Source organism: Hyla sarda, chromosome 10, assembly GCF_029499605.1.
Source record: "Hyla sarda isolate aHylSar1 chromosome 10, aHylSar1.hap1, whole genome shotgun sequence".
Taxonomy (NCBI): Eukaryota; Metazoa; Chordata; class Amphibia; order Anura; family Hylidae; genus Hyla; species Hyla sarda.
The window spans coordinates 104259762-104278179 of record NC_079198.1 but is presented as its reverse complement, the minus strand read 5'-3'; the positions used below and the strand labels follow the sequence as shown (position 1 = coordinate 104278179).

At 41.6% G+C, this 18418-nt stretch overlaps 2 protein-coding genes and 1 pseudogene across 17 annotated transcripts in view; all 3 read right to left on the bottom strand.

Moving 5' to 3' along the window:
- Positions 1 to 762: 762 nt before the first annotated feature.
- Positions 763 to 7715, bottom strand: LOC130293227 (taste receptor type 1 member 3-like). The gene is made up of 6 exons (XM_056541730.1): positions 7531 to 7715; positions 6376 to 6676; positions 2959 to 3696; positions 2642 to 2839; positions 1785 to 1905; positions 763 to 1661 (listed from the first exon to the last, which is right to left on the bottom strand). Exons 1-6 carry the CDS (start codon positions 7713 to 7715, stop codon positions 763 to 765), a joined length of 2442 nt encoding a protein of 813 aa, XP_056397705.1.
- A 1899-nt stretch (positions 7716 to 9614) lies between these two features.
- Positions 9615 to 9785, bottom strand: LOC130294701 (U2 spliceosomal RNA; annotated as a pseudogene).
- Positions 9786 to 16507: 6722 nt separating this feature from the next.
- Positions 16508 to 18418, bottom strand: part of LOC130293498 (taste receptor type 1 member 2-like) — a 261468-nt gene continuing 259557 nt past the window's right edge. For all 16 annotated transcript variants that reach the window (XM_056542266.1, XM_056542256.1, XM_056542255.1 and 13 more), the window contains one exon: positions 16508 to 17806. In XM_056542266.1, coding sequence (XP_056398241.1) covers positions 16878 to 17806 — 929 coding nt within the window. In that variant the 3' untranslated portion in view covers positions 16508 to 16877. The remainder of the gene's footprint in view (positions 17807 to 18418) is intronic.

Sequence of the window (18418 nt, the reverse complement as noted above, 5' to 3'; positions counted from 1 at the left end):
GTTCACACGTGAGAAGTTCCGGATGAAAAACTTCTGACCAGAGCTTCTGAGAATGGCCAGACAGTGCAGACATTGCCATCCCCATAGATGGCGATGTCTGTGGAGTGGATTCCGCCGGAAAATTGAGCAGGTACAACATTCTGGCAAAATTTCTTGATTAGAATTTTCTGTCGGAAATTCCAACCAGAAAATTTCGCAGTGTGAATGAGTTCACGGAAAACCCATTAACCTGCATGTTAAGTTTCATGCAGCGGAATTTCTGATGGAAATTCTGTAGCGTGAACCCAGCCCAAAAAAGATGGGGTCGTCAGAAGTTTCTGTTAAATATTTGTTATAGCGACCACCAATGTTATTTAGAATGTCCTTCTAATGTGTGAACAGATCTTATTGGCTGTCTACACAACAACAGGTATCACTTTGCCGTTTTTTGTACAAGAAGATCCAGGTAATGGGATTGGGATACTATGTGTGACCACCAGCACTGGACACATTTTGTGGATGTTCTTAGAGAGAATGAAAAGAACCAGGGGCACCACAACTCCTCTTACGTGTTTGCTCTCTCCACTATGTCCTTATAGTTACAGTATCTATCATTCTTGCTTTCCTCATACTTTTATATTATTCCAATTGTTTTTTTTTTTATAGTTTTTGTTCTCTTTCGTTTCTTTTTCCAAAGAAAGGCTAACTGTCTTTAAAAAAACAATAAGACAAATATATTATTTTAAGGTAGAAATGCATTTATTTTCCCAAGCAAATGACACATTAATTGTTGTAAATTTTGAAATATTCTTCTGATGCCATTTCTGGGTTCCTTAGAAGGATATAACATTTTGGAGCAAAATAGCCCAACATTATACCAGAAGCACTCACCAGGGTCACGACCATTTGAAGCAAAAGTTGGTTCGCATCTGTCACCACAGCATAGACAGGAACATAGACAATCCATATCAGCAAATATGCCAATGTGGAAAACGTGATATCTCTTGCCAGATTGTACTGACTAGATGGAGCTTGAGCAACACAATTCAACATGAAGGAGATAAGAGCAAGAATTCCATTGTATCCAAACATCAAGAAGAAGCAGAGAACATTGGTTATTTCACACTTGAGGTACTTATAGAGGAAAGTCACCTTTTCATTTTGGTACAATGAGGGTGTACTGAGTATGTACCATGTATCAAACAAGCCCTGGATGACAATACTAAAGATCAAGAAGAACCATGTCCCTATGGTTTTTGACCATTGAATATATTTTTTGGGAACATCCTTAAAATCAGTTACCAACATGACTTGGATGGCTTTAATGGAGAATGTTGACAGGCAACAGGTAAATCCCATAGCCTGGAGTGGTTGCTGCAACCTGCACATAAAATCAGCAGGTTTACCAATGAAAGTGATAATACTAAAGGTTACAGCCAACAAAGAAACAAGAGCGAAGGAGCACATGTGACCACCAGAGGCTCTGACCAGTGGACTATGTCTGTGATGGAAGAAGAGGACAAAGGTTCCCAAGACAAGACAGAGGAGAATGAATGATAATAGAAGAAGGAATATGACAGAGAGGTCATTCCACTGTAAATACATGTACACTGGATTTCTACAGCTGGTGCTCAGAACACTAGACCATTCACCCTCAGGACATGGCTGACATTGATATTCATCTGCAAGAAGAGTCAGAAAAATATACTGTCAAAAAAGTCAAAACGTCCCCCATTCAGGTGTAATACAATACTGTATAAGCATAGTCTTGATAATATTGGCCCGATGCAATATAAAGGGTTTACCTTCACTAGACTGAAACATTCCTTCTTGACAGTCGATGCAGTCAAAGCAGCAGGAATGAGTTCCCTTGACCCTTTTTACTTGTCCTGGAAAGCAGTTTCCTGAACACTGAGACTCTGGAACCTTTGTGAAACAAAAAGATCTCTCCATAAGTAATTGGTATTTACTGGCACTAGAGTTTTTGACTGTTGGGGTTAGCCGTCCATTAACATTTAAATATGGTTTTGAATTTGTAAAATAAAAAAAAAATAAAAAGGTCATATTCATCCTACTTTTCCCTTATTGCGTATGTTAGAATGCTAGGAGTCTTTACTTCCGTGATCACTTCAGGCTGTCAATGACTGTAAAGGGTGACCCTTCATAGACCAGACATCCCCTTCAACAGTAGTGTTAGAGCAATTTGACTGGTCGGGGTGCTCAAAAAGGCTTTGGACTTCTGCTTTATATAATCAGGTTATCCCTCTTTACACCTGAAAACTAGGGTCCCATTACATGAAAACGGAAGCTGTTCCACTAGTTTCTATGCTCTTTGATCAAGGTAGGAAACCGGAGAACCCAATCATTGCACCATTATTGTTCTTACTGTTCTTATTCAGGATGTGTTTGCACCTGTGTTTATTATTAGCCCATTTATATTGAAAAAATGGACAACACAAAAGATGAAAAAAAATTTAGATCAAAAAGGATGGAAGAGACAAAAATAAATTTCAATTGATTTAAATTATGAAACTAATCCATAAGTGGCTAGAAGACAGCATAGGTTTACATGGCCACTTGGAAATTCATACCAACCCCACTATTGCCCACGATGTATAGCCATTTGGCCAGACCTGACATTTTTATTATTTCCATAACTCACCATATTCTGAGGCGTTCCCCAGTTAATAAGATAACTGTTCAAATCCATTTCTTTGTTGTAGGATCCAATTTTGGTGAAGCCCATCATAGACATACTATGGGTAACTATATCAAAGCCAGTATTAGGATTTCCATCACTGTCAAAGCTGAACAATGTGTTAAAGATGGAGAAGTTCACCTTTTTTACCTCCTTCAACAACTGTTATTACAAAAATAAGGAAGTTATTCTCCTTTATGAAGTACACCACATTAGTATTTTAGCTACTGTCAGGTACAAAAGATATAACACACCAATAAAGTACATGGAAAATGGCTTACCTTCCATGCGTATATGTTAGAGTCTTGTTTGTTGCATTTTGCAGAGGTGCAGTTAAGAAGTCTATGTAAGGCAGAGGCCACTGCATAGATGGCTGTGTAGACACTATGGGCATGCAAAGCTGTGAGTGGGTTCAAAATGATAGGGATTTTATCAGCTTCAAGAGCAAAGCTTTGAAAGCCAGCATTGATTTCTGTGTAAGTCTGTGAGATTGTATTTCTTAAAAACCCATCAAATCCCAAAATGGTTTGTGCACTTGGAAAGAACCCAATGACTGTGCCAACACATTCAATGCCTGGCAAGGAAAGAATACTTTGTGATAGGACCCAGGATGCACTTCCTATCCAAACCCTTGTCATGTTGCGCATAATAACCTCCTGGAAGAGTGCTATAGATTGGGTCAATGATGCAAACACCAGTACTACTTTGACATCAGTCTGTTCAATCTTGTGTAAAATATCCTCAATGATGGTGCTTGTCTCGGAAGCGGAGAGGTATGTTGGAATTAGGCCTTCGTAAGCAATGCAGATTCCACTATCCATTCCAGAAGAAGAGAACTGTCGAAGAGCGGTTACACCATAATCGTCCATACTGGCTATCACAGCTATCCAGTTCCATTTGAAGAACTTCATTAGTGTAACCATACCGTTCACTTGCTTTTTATCACTTGGCACAGTTCTGTAGAAGGCTGGGTAGATACTTTTATCACTAAATAAATCAGCAGTCACAGAATAACTGATCTGAAAAAATAAGCATAATCCAAATAACCAACCAAAAGTATTGTTACCATATCTATTACTGATAAGGGTAGGTCTTTGGTGTAAAACCTTTCTTCAGCTTAAAGGGGTTGTCCTAGAAAAAAAAAAGGATAATTAAAGGGGTACTCCTATGCTCCAGCGTTCTAAGCATTTTGTTCAGAACGCTTGGAGCCGGAGGCCGTGATCGTAACTTCCCGGCCACACACCCTCCATTCATGTCTATGGGAGGGGGCGTGTCGGTAGTCACTCCCCCTCCCATAGACATGAATGGATGGGGCCGTGATGTCACGACCACTGACAACTGGAACCCGCCTTTAGAGATCTTAATCCCTTAATCCCTATCCTTTGGATAGGGGATAAGATGTCTAGCAGTGGAGTACCCCTTTAAGCACTTACTAATATAATGTTATTAGCAATAGAGCAGAGATCTTCCATATCAGCTGTGCTCTTTCCTTTGTAAGCCGTGACGTCACATCACATGCTCTAAATGCAGTAAGCTCCTGTCTGCTCAGAAGAGATCAGTCATGTAAAGTAAGGGGAGGGGCTGGTATTATTGTTTAGTAGAGTTATGACTTATTAGATCAGGCAGCCATTCTCAATCACATTAGTTTCCATCCAAACGGGCTCCCTGCTGCCTTATCTAATGAGTCATAAATCTAATGAGCAGTAAAAGCTCACTGCATCTTGTCCTATGCTGACAGGAGGAAAGGGGAGATGGGAGCTATATGAATGATCTCTGGACTAGTGCATTAAAGAAATTAGATTATATTACAATATTGTTTTAGTACCGGTAAGTTGTTTTCTTAGGCTTTTTGAAGGCATACACAGGTTTTTTTTTCTTTCACTGGACAACCCCTTTAATTTCCCCTATGGGAGTGGTACAGGGAAGCTGTAGACTTGTTAATAGATTTCCTAAAGGTTACAGTTGACTGCTAGGCATTCAACCAGTAGGATAACCTCTTGTAAGAATAACATTGGAGGACCCTTCTAACAATGTGGAAATAAAGAAAGAAGTTTTATATGGGCCATCTGTTGCCGGACGTATTGTGCTTGTTATTAAACAAGCAGATACTGTGTGAAAAATCACAAAATGGCTCATTTTATTGTGAATAAAGGTGGAGTAAAGTAGAGTGTTACCAGTCTACAAAAATCAACTGCATACAATTGTACAGTACAATTAAGTAGATATTATGGGCCAGAATTACTTGTAATACTTAGGCTGGTTTTACACAAGCATATTTCTGCAGCAGTATTACACCATCAGAATGGACATCCACCCAAAGACTTAATATGTTCCGCCTGACTACATTGCTTTATATGGTCCTACCACTAATGATTTTGGTGGAGACGGCTCCACACAGAATCTTGGCCCAGAAGTGTGGACAAGGCCTTAGACTTGCAGTCACAAAAGGGGAGGATAATGTTCAGCATCCATAATGGTTTAAACTTCATCTTTATTATATATTTACATAAGAAAGCAACAAGTGTAGACAATAAAGGTAACAAAATAATTCTGCCATGTTTATACAGCCGTAGGCCCTTACTCATGGCATGGCACCTTTAGACTGTCTAACCTTTCTTTAGGCTCAGTTATGGTGCATAATTTGCCCCTTTTGAGACCTCTGGTTCTTGGAGATGTTCAAAGCTCCATATTCAGCAGTCTCCCCCTACTCTCTATGCACTTTAGACATTCGGAGATTAGCTAGTGACTGCTTTACCAACCTTTATCTGACCTACCCTATTCATAAAATATGGCTGGACAAATATATAAATACAGTAACCCCCCGACCTACGATGGCCCCGACATATGATAAAATCGACATACGATGGCCTCTCAGAGGCCATCACATGTCGATGTCAGCATTGATATACGATGATTTTATATGTCGGGGCCATCGCATTAACTGCTATCCGACAGCGCAAAATGCTTAAGCTGCTGTCGGATAGCAGTTTAAGCATCCGTGGCAGGTTCGCTTACCTATTCCCGCTGCTCCGGGTCCACTTCGCGATCCTCCGGTGTCTTGCGCATCTTCTCCAGGGTCCAGGCCTTGCTTTCCGGCGTCGTTATTACGTCACTACGCACGCTGCGCCGGCGCAGCAGCGTAATAACGTCACCAGAAAGCGAGGCCTGGACCCTGCAGAAGATGCGCAAGACACCGGAGGATCGCGAAGAAGACACCGGAGCAGCGGGACAGCATCGGGAGCCCCTGGAACAGCAGCGGGAGTGGTGAGGACCTGGTGCGGAGCGGCGGGAACAGGTGAGTACAGCTTCCTATACTTTACATTGCACGGATCCCTCAACATACGATGGATTCGACAAACGATGGGTCGTTTGGAACGAATTACCATCGTATGTTGAGGGACCACTGTAAATGTACAAATAAAGAACTTTATGCCTTCTGTCTCAACCCCATTCCTCGTAGTCTGTAAGCTCTCGCGAGTAGGGCCCTAACTCCTCCTGTTTGAATATTTAGTGTGTAATATTGTAATGTCTGATACTTGTCTTTATTTGTACCCCAAAATTGTAAAGTGCTGCGGAATCTGTTGACGCTATATAAATAAATATTATTATTATTATTATAGAGTCATCTGGAAGACACATTCCTCTCCCGCTAAGACACATTACCTTTCTGCTAATAGCTGTTAACTTTCAAGACTTACTTGTGGAATTAGAAAAGTGCTGAACAACTTCATGGAGACAGTAGCCACCTCAGTGGATGAAGGTCCGATCACAGCCAGAACTCGGGTTTTGTACTCTGTAAGGTTACAGCTCACTTCCACGTCTTCTGTCCCATTCCTAGCTAAGAACAGCAGTGTCGAATGTAGAATAGCCAGGGAATTAAGACAAGTGTCATACATTTCATAGCCCAGAGTCTCTCCTGGAAGTAGGGTGGTGCTATTGTTTATTTCTTCCAAAGCAAATTTCATTGCCAAGGCCTGGAGATAACCTGTAGGATTCAAGCTGCAGTAGAAAATGTTTTAGCCAAAAACATAATCGCTACACGTTTCGTCTAGCTTAGGAAATATATTTTTGAAATCTTATTAGCTAAAAGAGAGGGCTCCAACATTAAAGGGATATTCTAGTATTAAACATTTTTATATGTTGATGGGCCTGTTGATACCCTGGTCCCTGCAGTTACCTTTCTGGCTACATCTCATCACCCTGCTTCCCAGACAAGATATCAATGGCGAGAAAGGACACCAAAAGAGCTGCAACGGGAACAGCGGAGGATCAAGGTAGGTTAGTATCCCTTTTTTTATCTATTACTTTTTACACTTTGATTCATCACAGTGGCTTAGGCTGTTTTAAAATTAGGCGCATCTTTAGACTGTGTAGTCAAAATTTTTGTGCACTTCACAAAACCACACTTTTTTCTGGAAAGCCACATCCTTGTTGAGTGAGGCGCAAAAGTGTCCAAAACATTGCTAAAAAAAAACACAGAAAAATGTGGTGCAAGCCATTTAAGCAAGTTCCAGGTGTATTTTTGAAACGCACAATTTTTTTAATCTACCCCATTGTCTCATATTCTGAAGTCCCTGCTAAATGTATTTATTTTAAAGGGTACTACCGTTATGTAATTCCTTATTTCCTTAGAGTACATTGTTAGGGGCATTCTTATTCCCATTGTAAGAAAAAAATCCACGTTCATTTCATGAAGCAAGATTTTCTGAAAATAATATAAAAATATGAGCCCTCATATGCATCTGATAAAAAAGAAGCCCTATTCACCGAACGTAGAAGTGACATACTGACTGTAACATTAGTCTTTCTGAAACCAATAATAGAAAGATCAATAGAGTTGTTTTCAGTCTTACCTTGAACACTTCAGAGGTTCTGGTTTCCAATGGTTTTCCAAGTCATCAACTGTGGAGTGGAAAGGAAACAAACCTCCTATCATGAATTCTCCAGGCTTCCTAAACATTTGGTAAGCCATAGGCTCGGAGGTCGAAAGCACAAACCTCTCATTGAATGTTAATTGCAAGATGAAGTAGAGGATCATAACTTAGATGTTGGATGGAGACAACAGATGACAACGGTATACACTCTACTCGTATCACTCCACACAGCTACACTGACTGCCATACACTGAACACAATAAGAAGAAACATGACACAGTCAATAATCTCTTGTTTTCCTTGAAGTCCTTTGTCACTGACCCTAATATTTGAGTAATTGAAAGTCTTTGTTTTACACCAGAGAATCAGGATTTGCAGTCAAATAGTGAGGCTTGGAGTGAGTGACGTTTTTTACCGGAGACCTGGAAGTAATGGAATACACAGACTATGAGTATAGAGAAAACACAGATTTTTGCACTCCTTCAAAGATATATATATATATATATATATATATATATATATAGAATCAGTACATGAATGTTCAGCTGGTATGAAATGCACAGATTATTATGAAATACATGAAGCACGCATTTGGTGGTCATCTGACAGAGAAGGTCCTCAAACCTTAAACAGTATGCATCTGAATAGAGTATGTTCTGCATTGATACATTTGGATCTTTCGAGTGGCTCTTCTGAGATCTACCAATTTCTAGGTACCATCTCTCTTGTTCTTTCCATTTCCACATGGTAGTTACGCAACTCCATCTTAAGCTACTATTACTTTAGGTCCAGATATTTATTCTCTCTTCAGCTGGTCACTTTGTCACTTATGTCGCTAGGTGCCAATAGACTACTTTTAAAAACATGCCTAACCAGAGGAATAACATTTCTGGTGCTGCAAAGTCCAAGCCAGCGCAGGGTGCGAGAACAATGGCTCCCCATTGACAAGCACAATCCTCTGATGAGATAATGTTGCTATGATGTCTCCCATACACTGCACTAATAAAGAAGTGGTTCTGCTGTCCTGATTTATTCACACAGAAGCAGCAGCAATGGCATAGAGTACTTTATACAGTGGTTACTATGCAGAAATGTCTCTGTGTGCTACTATCTCTGACTCTCACTTCAGCTGCTCCTTCCTCCTCTTTCCCACTCCCTCTCCATTGACTTATATGTGCTGTAGCTGTAACCTGATCTCTCAGTGAGCTGGAAGTCCTTTATAATCTCAACCTCATTGAAGATAAAAACATTTCCAGTGAATTAAAAGTGAGTATTTGTTCACATCAAACACGATTTTTCTGAGTTTTGTTCTGTTGTTGGAACATTTCTGGTAAGTTATATGATGTTCATCTAATATTCATTGCCTATCATGAGGACAGGCCATCCATTTTATCAAGATAGGTAAACCCTTTACATGTCATGTGAAAAAGTGCAAACGTGTTACACTAAAAATAAAAAAAAAACATGCACAAAGGATGGGGTCCATCACAAGCCCTTCAACAGGAGAGAGGCCCCCCAACAAACCTTACCCTTCGCATCCGGACCAAAAGGTACCTGCGAGGTTCCAGGTTTGATGTCCCTTTTCGCCGAAGTTAGTAAGGGACCACAAATGCTCCTGGCCTCCCACTTGGCGTTAGCCAAGGTATGTGCCCACAGAGCCATTAACAGTCGGTACCCTGCCCATGCAGGAGTACCCGGGATTTTTTGCAGGGAGGTGCGGAACCTGATGGCAACACACACCTCCCCTAGACAGCTAGGAGGGACACCCAGAAGGGCTACCACATCCTAACAATCCTGTGGACACACAACACGCAAAAAGTGACACAGTGAACAAAAAATAAATAAGTGAATGTGCGCAGGTACACTGCCCGAACATCCGTCCGGATCTATAAAATGTATCTGATCCTAGCCAGAAGGCTGGGAATCAAGAGGTGAGTGCCAATAAGGTGAAGAGATCATGGTACCAGTGCTTCAACTCAGTGAGCCAATACACCCAGTGAGTTTCGGCACCTCGGGGTCACCACTCCTCCAGGCACTAAAGTAACTCAGCTCTAGACCCTCTCAGCCTCATGGCGAGACCCGTAGGAAACAGGTCACATCAGGGCAGCCATAGAGCTGGGTGGGCGCCAGCCACGGTACACCTACTCCTCCATGCAACCATCCATTCCTACCAGTGGATTACCTGATAAAAACAGATACTACACTTGATCTTAGCCAAAAGGCCGTGGAGGAACAATATCAGTTTTGACTGCTCTCTATTACTCAAAGGAGATCTCTGATAAGTATCCACAAGCCATTTTTATGATGTGTGGTGCACCACTGCGGTGAATGGCGGGATCATATTGTATTAACCCCTATGTGTTCATGACGCCAGTGTGGTTTTCGGGTTCCGGAACACCACACGCCCCAATTCTCCGCTATCCCACAGGCTAGTAGTGGATAAAGAGTCTGCAACCAGTTGAGGGTAAACAGAGGCTTTACTGAATAGAAGACAGATGTAATTATCTTCACAGCTATGGCCAGAATTCCCAGAGAGGTGACCAGTACCCAGAGGACCTCGCAGCTTGCTAGACCAATAATTGTAATAAACTTGACTTGTAATTAGAATTGACTTGTAATTAGACTTGACTTGTACTATGTGCAGGACTTGACTAACTTCAGTGACAGCAGACATAGACTTGTAGACTTACTGGAGAGTTGTAGCTTTGTGGTACTCCAGATGCTCAACACTTGTCTCTGAGGCCTCTGGTAGCTGCTTCAGCAAAGACTTGGATGTTACTCTCAGAAGAGTCTGAGGAAAGAGAGCTAATTAAAAATGGCCACCCTTTTTATAGTGGGTGGAGGCTAGACCAAAGCCCATTGGTCAAGCTGTTGGTCATAGGTTAAAGCTGGTGCTCTCTGGGAATACATGTTGCAACAAATCTTATAACTGCATAACATAACATGTGACAGGTTTACTCACAGGTTCCTTGAGTCCTCCACAGGTCCTATATCCTTTCTAGATATAAGGATCCTGTCTATGCTCTTAAAGGCACATACACCACATTTACTAAATTAACAAGAGAACAAGGGGAGTCCCTGCATGGGGAGCCCCCACGTCACTGAGGGACTCAACCTTACAGGGCCTACAGGTAGTAGAGTACCGTGTACCTGTACTGAGACATCACAGATGTACTACTCATCTTATAGGGAACTTTACTTAAGCCCATAAATTAAGTAATGGGCAGATTTACTATCACAATTGTGCCAGAATTCTGGCGTAAATGTTTTGAACCCTGTTTGTTATGAGGTTTGAGAATAGATATTCACCAAAATAGGTAGCATGGCTTCATTCGAAAGAGGCGTGGCTTTGAAAGAAAAAGTGCATTGTTTGAGATACAACAAATAGTGTCAAAATTATCATACAAAATTCTGGTGCGAATAAGTCAACGAATAGGTGGTGTAAAGTTAAAGGGGTACTCCGCACCCCTAGACATCTTATCCCCTATCCAAAGGATAGGGGATAAGATGTCAGATCGCCGGGGTCCCGCTGCTGGAGACCCCCGGAATCTCGGCTGCAGGACCCACCTGCACAGCTTTGCTGGTGTGAGGTGGAAGCCGTACAGGTGGGTCCCGCAGCTGAGATCCCGGGGGCCCCCAGCAGCAGGACCCCGCCGATCTGACATCTTATCCCCTATCCTTTGGATAGGGGATAAGATGTCTAGGGGTGCGGAGTACCCCTTTAAACAAAAGTGTTTAAATGTTCATCAAATGTAACAAACAGTCTAGTTTTTGCTTACACTAAGTATTAGACAGAACTTTTGCACAAAAATTCATGAACATTCAAGTGTCCCTGCCATTTAAAAAAAATAAAAAAATGTTGTCCTTGTCACATAGAGATGTCAAATGTTTTGATCAGCCAGGGTCTCAGTGCGGAGACCCCCACCGATCATACTTATAATGGGGCCGTCCAGTGAAGTAGGAAGGAGATTCTCCCTGCTCGTTCTCCCGACCGATCAAAACTCTTGACATTTCTGAAGTTTTTTCAAATAATGGGGACACTTCAAACTATGACCCAACAGATAGACATAGGGAAGTGTATACAATATGTATATGTAAAAGCAGAGAATCTTGAAGACAAACAAATGCACAAAATATGCGACTTTATTCTGGAGTGACATCATTTAGTGTCTTTTGTTGGAGATCTTGGGAGATCTACATGATATTATTAAACTGTTGAACTGGATGTTAAAGAAATGTATCTAAATATAGATTTTTTATCTCAGGTATTCATGTAAGCCAAAAACAAAACATACCTTCTATCCAGGTAAGCATTATAATTATAATACGTGACAAGCCAGTAATAAATTATTGTCAAAGTGTCTTCACAGACACTTTCTATTGGAAGAACGGGAGCATTTATACAGTTGAACTAGGGTCGATTGTGTCTTGCTTTGCACACAAATGCACCATATTTGTATAAAACATACGTTTTAAGCCTTATTCTAGTTTTGCATGATATCCTGCTTATTTGACTGGTTTATTTTCATAGACTAAGGCAAACAGGGAACCTTAGATCAGTGTTTACATATGAAGAAAAATATATGTACTATATATCACTAACAACTTAACCCCTAAACAACCTGTGCTGGGAAAAGTACTGGGCATGCAGGAGTCTTCACCATACTGTTACATTGCTCTGATTGCAAGGGACCAGCCATTGTGCCTTTGCCATCAGCAGCAAGATCTTGGCTTTTTAAAGGGGGGAAAATGTTTTATCTAGCACAATAATACACTTATATATTTTTGTAATATAATTTTATTTTATAATATGAATCTTTCCCATGTAATATGCTGGAGATGTTGTCTGGCAGCAGTATGAACCCCGATGGAGCCAAATCTCTGATATGTAGGGGCTGCACAGTGCTAGCGTAAGAGAGTTGTGTTACCCCTTTAACCCCTTAGAATCAATGGCCAATATCAACCACAGAATGTATGTCCAACTGTAGTATATAAAGTACAAAGCACTCACCGGACAACTTCTTCTTTCGTTAGTAGAAAATCTTTATTTACTTACATAACTTGAAACAGCAGCAGGAGAACGGAGGGCTGTGTTACTTTCACAAGTAAGAGGGCTCCTTCTGTTACCTAAAGGCCAGAGGCCTGGTCTTTACACTAACAGGCAGTAATAGGCAATAATGCTTTTGCGGGGGCTAGCACAGCTGTGCCAGCTGCTATGACAAACTCAGTTGACTGGCTGATGTATTAAAAAGTTTTCTAGACAGTAAAGTATGTATTTTAGGTGCTGAGGGCCTGTATCACTGTGTTTTCTGCATTATGTATTTTCCTTCCATAACATGAATACACTGAGTTCTCCAGTGTGCAGAGGGTTAAGTGTTGCTAAAACTTGTCTCACATTGCACTTGCCAAAGTATCTCTGTGTATTGCAAAATTCAGTATCTAGTCACAGCTTAGACTCCTAGCCAATAGCTGCAAGAGTTGTCTCAACTCCAACCCCCTAGCCTGGAAGAAGAGGTAGACCTTAGTCTCAAGTTAGTTCATTCAGAGCCTTGGCTTAATCAAGAGCACATATAAGCTCACCTTCTCTGTCACAATTCACATTCCTAAGGAGACTGTATTCTGTGAGCCTAGGTATAGGTAATGTCAGGCATACTTGTACCGAATAGGCCGCATTGTCACTAGTCTATTCTATAAGCAAGGCAAGCCTGTGCCTAGCCCTAAAGTGCCCTAAAGTTCTACTTCACTAAGCAATGTTCCAAGTATATGTATTGCATTGAACTGCATCAGGAGTGAAGTTTACAGTTGTTCACAGAGACCCTGATGATCAGAAGTTTTTTTTTTATTATGGACTTTGAGTAAGGAAACAGCTTTATCTGAAAAAGGACCTTGTGGGGTTCACAAAGGGAACTTGGGATACACCACTTAGACATATGACATAATAGGAACTGTCATGCCTTCAGCAGTTTGTGTTACTTGTTATTAATGTATGGGTTACTATGCTTTGTATTTATAGTGTATAATTCTTAGTTCATGTTGTAACAGTGGCCGTTGGCATTTACTGCAGCTCCTAACATAAGTTTGACCCCTTTCAGATTCCATAGCCTGTAGCATATGAACTCTGATGACATCATCAGCTCAGCCTATAGCAGCAATCTCCTCATTTTACAGCCAGCATTCCAGAGGTAATGTGATAAAAATAAATAAAACCATTTATTTCCATAAAGTTGTTTTATTTAAGTTAAAAAGAAAGTTAAAACAAAAAAATCCACATACAGACATATATGGTATCACTGCGATTGTAACAACCTAAGCAATAAGGTTAGCACTTTATTCTAATTGCTTTCTGAGCGCAAAAAAGAAACTTGAAAACATAGCAAAACTGCTTTTTTCCATTATCCCCTCCACCCAAAAAAGCTAATCAATAAATTATTAATAACACAAGACAGTACTGATAAAAACTACACCTCATTCCGTACAAAGCAATTCTTCATACAGCAAAATTGATGGAAAAATAAGAAACAGGAATTATTCTCAGAAAGCAGCAACACAAAAATGACCTTTTTCCACAAAATTTGCAAAAATACTAAACTTAAAATAAAACAACCCCAAAATATACATATTTGGTATTGCAGAATTTATATCAACTCATAGAAAATATGTGAGATGATGTTTTTACTGCACAGTAAAGGTGTTTGGAAAAACCCAGAAATCTGACTTAAAGGGGTACTCCACCCCTAGACATCTTATCCCCTATCCAAAGGATAGGGCATAAGATGTCTGATCACGTTGGTCCCACCGCTGGGGACCCCCGCAATATAGCATACGGCACCCACCTGTTTCTGCTCCGGAAGCGCTGGAGGGTCTGGGTCCCGACCACCGGAACAGTAGTCCCTGATGTCATGACTCCGCCCCCGTGCATTGAGGGGACAGGGCGTGATGTCACACGGGGGCGGAGTCATGATGTCACGGACTTCCGTTCCGCTGGTCGGAAACCAGACCCTCCAGCGCTTCCGGAAACAGGTGGGTGCCGCATGCTATATTGCGGGGGTCCCCAGCGGCGGGACCCCCGCGATCAGACATCTTATCTCCTATCCCTTGGATAGGGGATAAGATGTCTAGGGGTGGAGTACCCCTTTAATAGAGCCCACCTAGTCAAGCTGGACAGAGTTCGCTGCAAGCGGGGAAGTGAAAAGCTCACATGCTTCTTCCTGCTCATTCTAATGATCCGCAGGGACATGGGACATGTAAAACATTTTTTTTTACATGTCTTTTTTTTATGGTGTGGACACTTTTATAAAAAATGACTTCAATTCAGCACTGTGCATTTTTTTTAAATTTACTTTCATTTTGAATTTGGCGCTAGAATCCCTTCACCGAGCGCCCATTCTCTGCTCCCCACTACTTGTAACTGTGCATTACACTTTGTCTCCTTTGCGCCTGTAGCTAACATAAGCCTCAGCATAATGTGCGATAGAATGCGGGATTTACCAGGCACTTGGTGAAGGTATTCCAACACCAAATTTCAAATGAAAATAATTTAGAAAGATGTCTATGTGTACAGTACTGCACTATAGTCATTTTTCCTAAAAGTGCATAAAACATTGGAGGTACTCTTTAAATGATTGGGACACTTTAAGACCCCATTCACACTACAGAGAATCCGCACTGCATATCCACAAGAAGTTCGGCCTTGCAGCAGCCTCGCATTCAGCTGCTCAGTTCCCATGTCGGAAGCTCCATAGCAAAACGTTCGACAAGGAATTGGATTCTGTGTTCGATCAGTTCAATCTTCCACCGGAATCCACTGGAAATATCCCATTTGTCAATGGGACGGCACTTATGTCTGCATTAAATTTCCATGGACATAAGTGCCGAATTCAGATAATTTCTGCACCATTAACTATGGACCAGAATGATCACAGGATGATCTAGAGAGGAATTCAGCAAGGAAATTTCCCTCCCTGAGTTTCCTCAGTGTGCACAACCCCTAAGATGAAAACTTAAATGGACACTGTCAGACTCAAAAACTTTTATATATTGTACATCTTGGCAAAACATTAACCTTTCTAATATACTTCATAAGAAAATTTTATTTCCTTTTTATAGAAATCATGGCTTTTATAAATCATGGCTTTGATCAAGCTGAAGCACAGGCATGGACTAAGCCCAGTGGGTTAGGACAAAGGAGTGCTAGCCCACCCTCACATACTGGACTTGGTACATGCCTGTGCTTCAGCTTGGACAAAGCCATGATTTATAAAAGCCATGATTTCTATAAAAAGGAAATTACATTTTCTTATGAAGTATAGTGGTCCCTCAACATACGATGGTAATTCGTGCCAAATGAACCATCGTTTGTTGAAACCATCATATGTTGAGGGATCCGTGCAATGAAAAGTATAGGATGTTATCCTCACCTTTCCCCACCAATCAGGACCGTCACCGCTGCCCTGGATGTCGCCCTCCATCGCTGTCGCCGTGTCCCCGGGGTGTTCCCGCTGCTCCGGACTGTCTCTGCTGCCCACGATTGTCGCTCTTTATTGCCGTCATCACGTTGCTGCGCACGCCGCTCCTATTGGATGACGGGACGGCGTGCGCGGCGACGTGAACAACGGAGAGCGACAGCGATGCAGGGGATCCAGTAGAGGACTATCCGGAACGTCGGGGACAGGTGAGTGACCATCACCAGAGCACACGGGGCACCTTAAATGGCTATCCGGCGGCAGTTGAAGTAGTCTGCGCTGCCGGATAGCCATTTATGCAATGACCCCGACATACAAAAGCATCGTATGTTGATGCTGCCTTCAACATGCGATGGCCTCTGAGAGGCCATCGTATGTTGAAATTATCATATGCCGGGGCCATTGTAGGTCAGGGATCACTGTATATTAGAAAGGTTAATGTTTTTCCAAGATGTACAAAATATAAAAAGTTTTTGTATCTGACAGTGCCCATTTAGGTAAACTTATGTTTGCTAGAGGCATACTATCTTACAATGTCCTCGAAAGAAAAAGCCTGGGATTTTTATGTAAATGTTGGTAAAGATTTTATATCAGTATATTGAGATATATTACTATTTTTATATAAGTTGTCCAGAAAAAGAAACATTCAGGTTGGCAACCCTGTTCAGATCAAATCTTACAACTTGGAAGCACTTAGGTGATGCCAATTGTAAATGCACCCTGCATTATTAATCAGATTTTTCTGTATATATTTAGATGGACAACCTCTTAATCAGGCATCACTTTTGCATTTTAACATATTTTTTTAATATCTGCCAAAATAGGAAATACTTATTTTACTTGAAGATCGTGAATGTGAAGATCTTACTTTGTGCTCCCGCTCCCTCTTTTGGTGTAGGACTGGATGGTTGTTTGGAAGTGCTTTGAGGTATTAAACTTTGGCTTAAAGAAGATGATATAGCATTTTGGAAGGAAATAGCCTCCTTTAATACCTATAAGGCTAGCTAAAGCCAGACCTGCGTTTATTGGGATGCCATACTCACCAACATCAATGAGCTGGGCAGTAAAGAAAGCAATGCAGACCACAAAATAAATTAACATAGCAACAGTGATACATTTGGCTTCGCTGTAGTTTTTGGGCAACTCTTTGCCCATATAAGAAAATGTAAAACATAGAAGACTAAGAAGAGCATTATAACTGTACTGTAGGATATTGTAGACTGATCCAAACTGGCTGCAGTCCAAGAGAACCTCATCCGCACTCAGATCTTTTGTGTTTGCTTTAGGAGGGTTGTTAAAAATCCACAAACATGAGAACAGGACCTGAACACCAGAAAGGATGGCCAGACAGATGTACTGCCCATTCTCTTTTACCCAGTAGTCATAGGTGGCTGGCAACTTTGAAGCCATTTTAAATATACATACTATTTGAAAAGACCGAATCGAAATGTAGGAAAAGCAGTTGGTGAGGGCGATGCTGTATATAGGATTTCTCATTATGCACTTGAGTGTGCTAGGTGGGCCAAGATAGGACAAGATGCTAAGATAGGCTACAGTCAGTGATACAAGCATAAGGAAGCACATTCTCCCGCCTGCAGCCTTCACCACAGGACTTGATATGTGGACAATGAAGGTAACAATGACAATAACTGTTAGCAATAGTCCCATGAGTGTTGTCACAAACAAGATTATGGTCATGTAGTCACTCCAGCTCAAGTAGTGTATGATTTTATCATAGCAGTAGGTACTTCTCTGTGTGGACCACTGGTCGGTACCACAGTTCACACAGGTACCTAAAAGGAAAAAAAATGATTTAATAACCTCAAATAGCTCACTTGCTTACATATTACACAGTTCTGACATGAGCCCACATAAATCTTTAAGAGATATGAGAAAAGGAAAGTGGGGGGAGCACACTATCTATGGTCATAGGCTAGTATCCGTGACATAGACCTATTGTGAGTATTGGGAGCAGAGATCATGGGTCCAGCAAACAATAATACCTTTGGGGTACATGTACTAGATGAAGTATCAATATAGTAGCAAGTAAACAAGAGCACATGTGCATTCACCGCTAAAAAGGTATCTGTGCGTTAAAGCGTGGCTTGGCGCCGATGCCCGTGGCTGCAAATGAGCTGAGAAAACCCCAGTGATGGGGAGGATCTCCAAGCGCCATAGGAAGCCTCCCTCCCCTGCCGGACTGGCAAACTTCTCCCACGGAGGCATCCGCCACTACCTTGTGCCGCCCCCGGCCATACCACCAGCCTGCCCGCCTGTCATTACAGGCCCCGCGCGCAACCTGCGCTCGCACTCCAGAGGGCTCACCTCACTGCTGGGAACGGACCCTCCTGTGCGACCTCTGACCCCCCCCCCCCCCCTTTCCTGGGACTCTGTCTCTCTCCTGA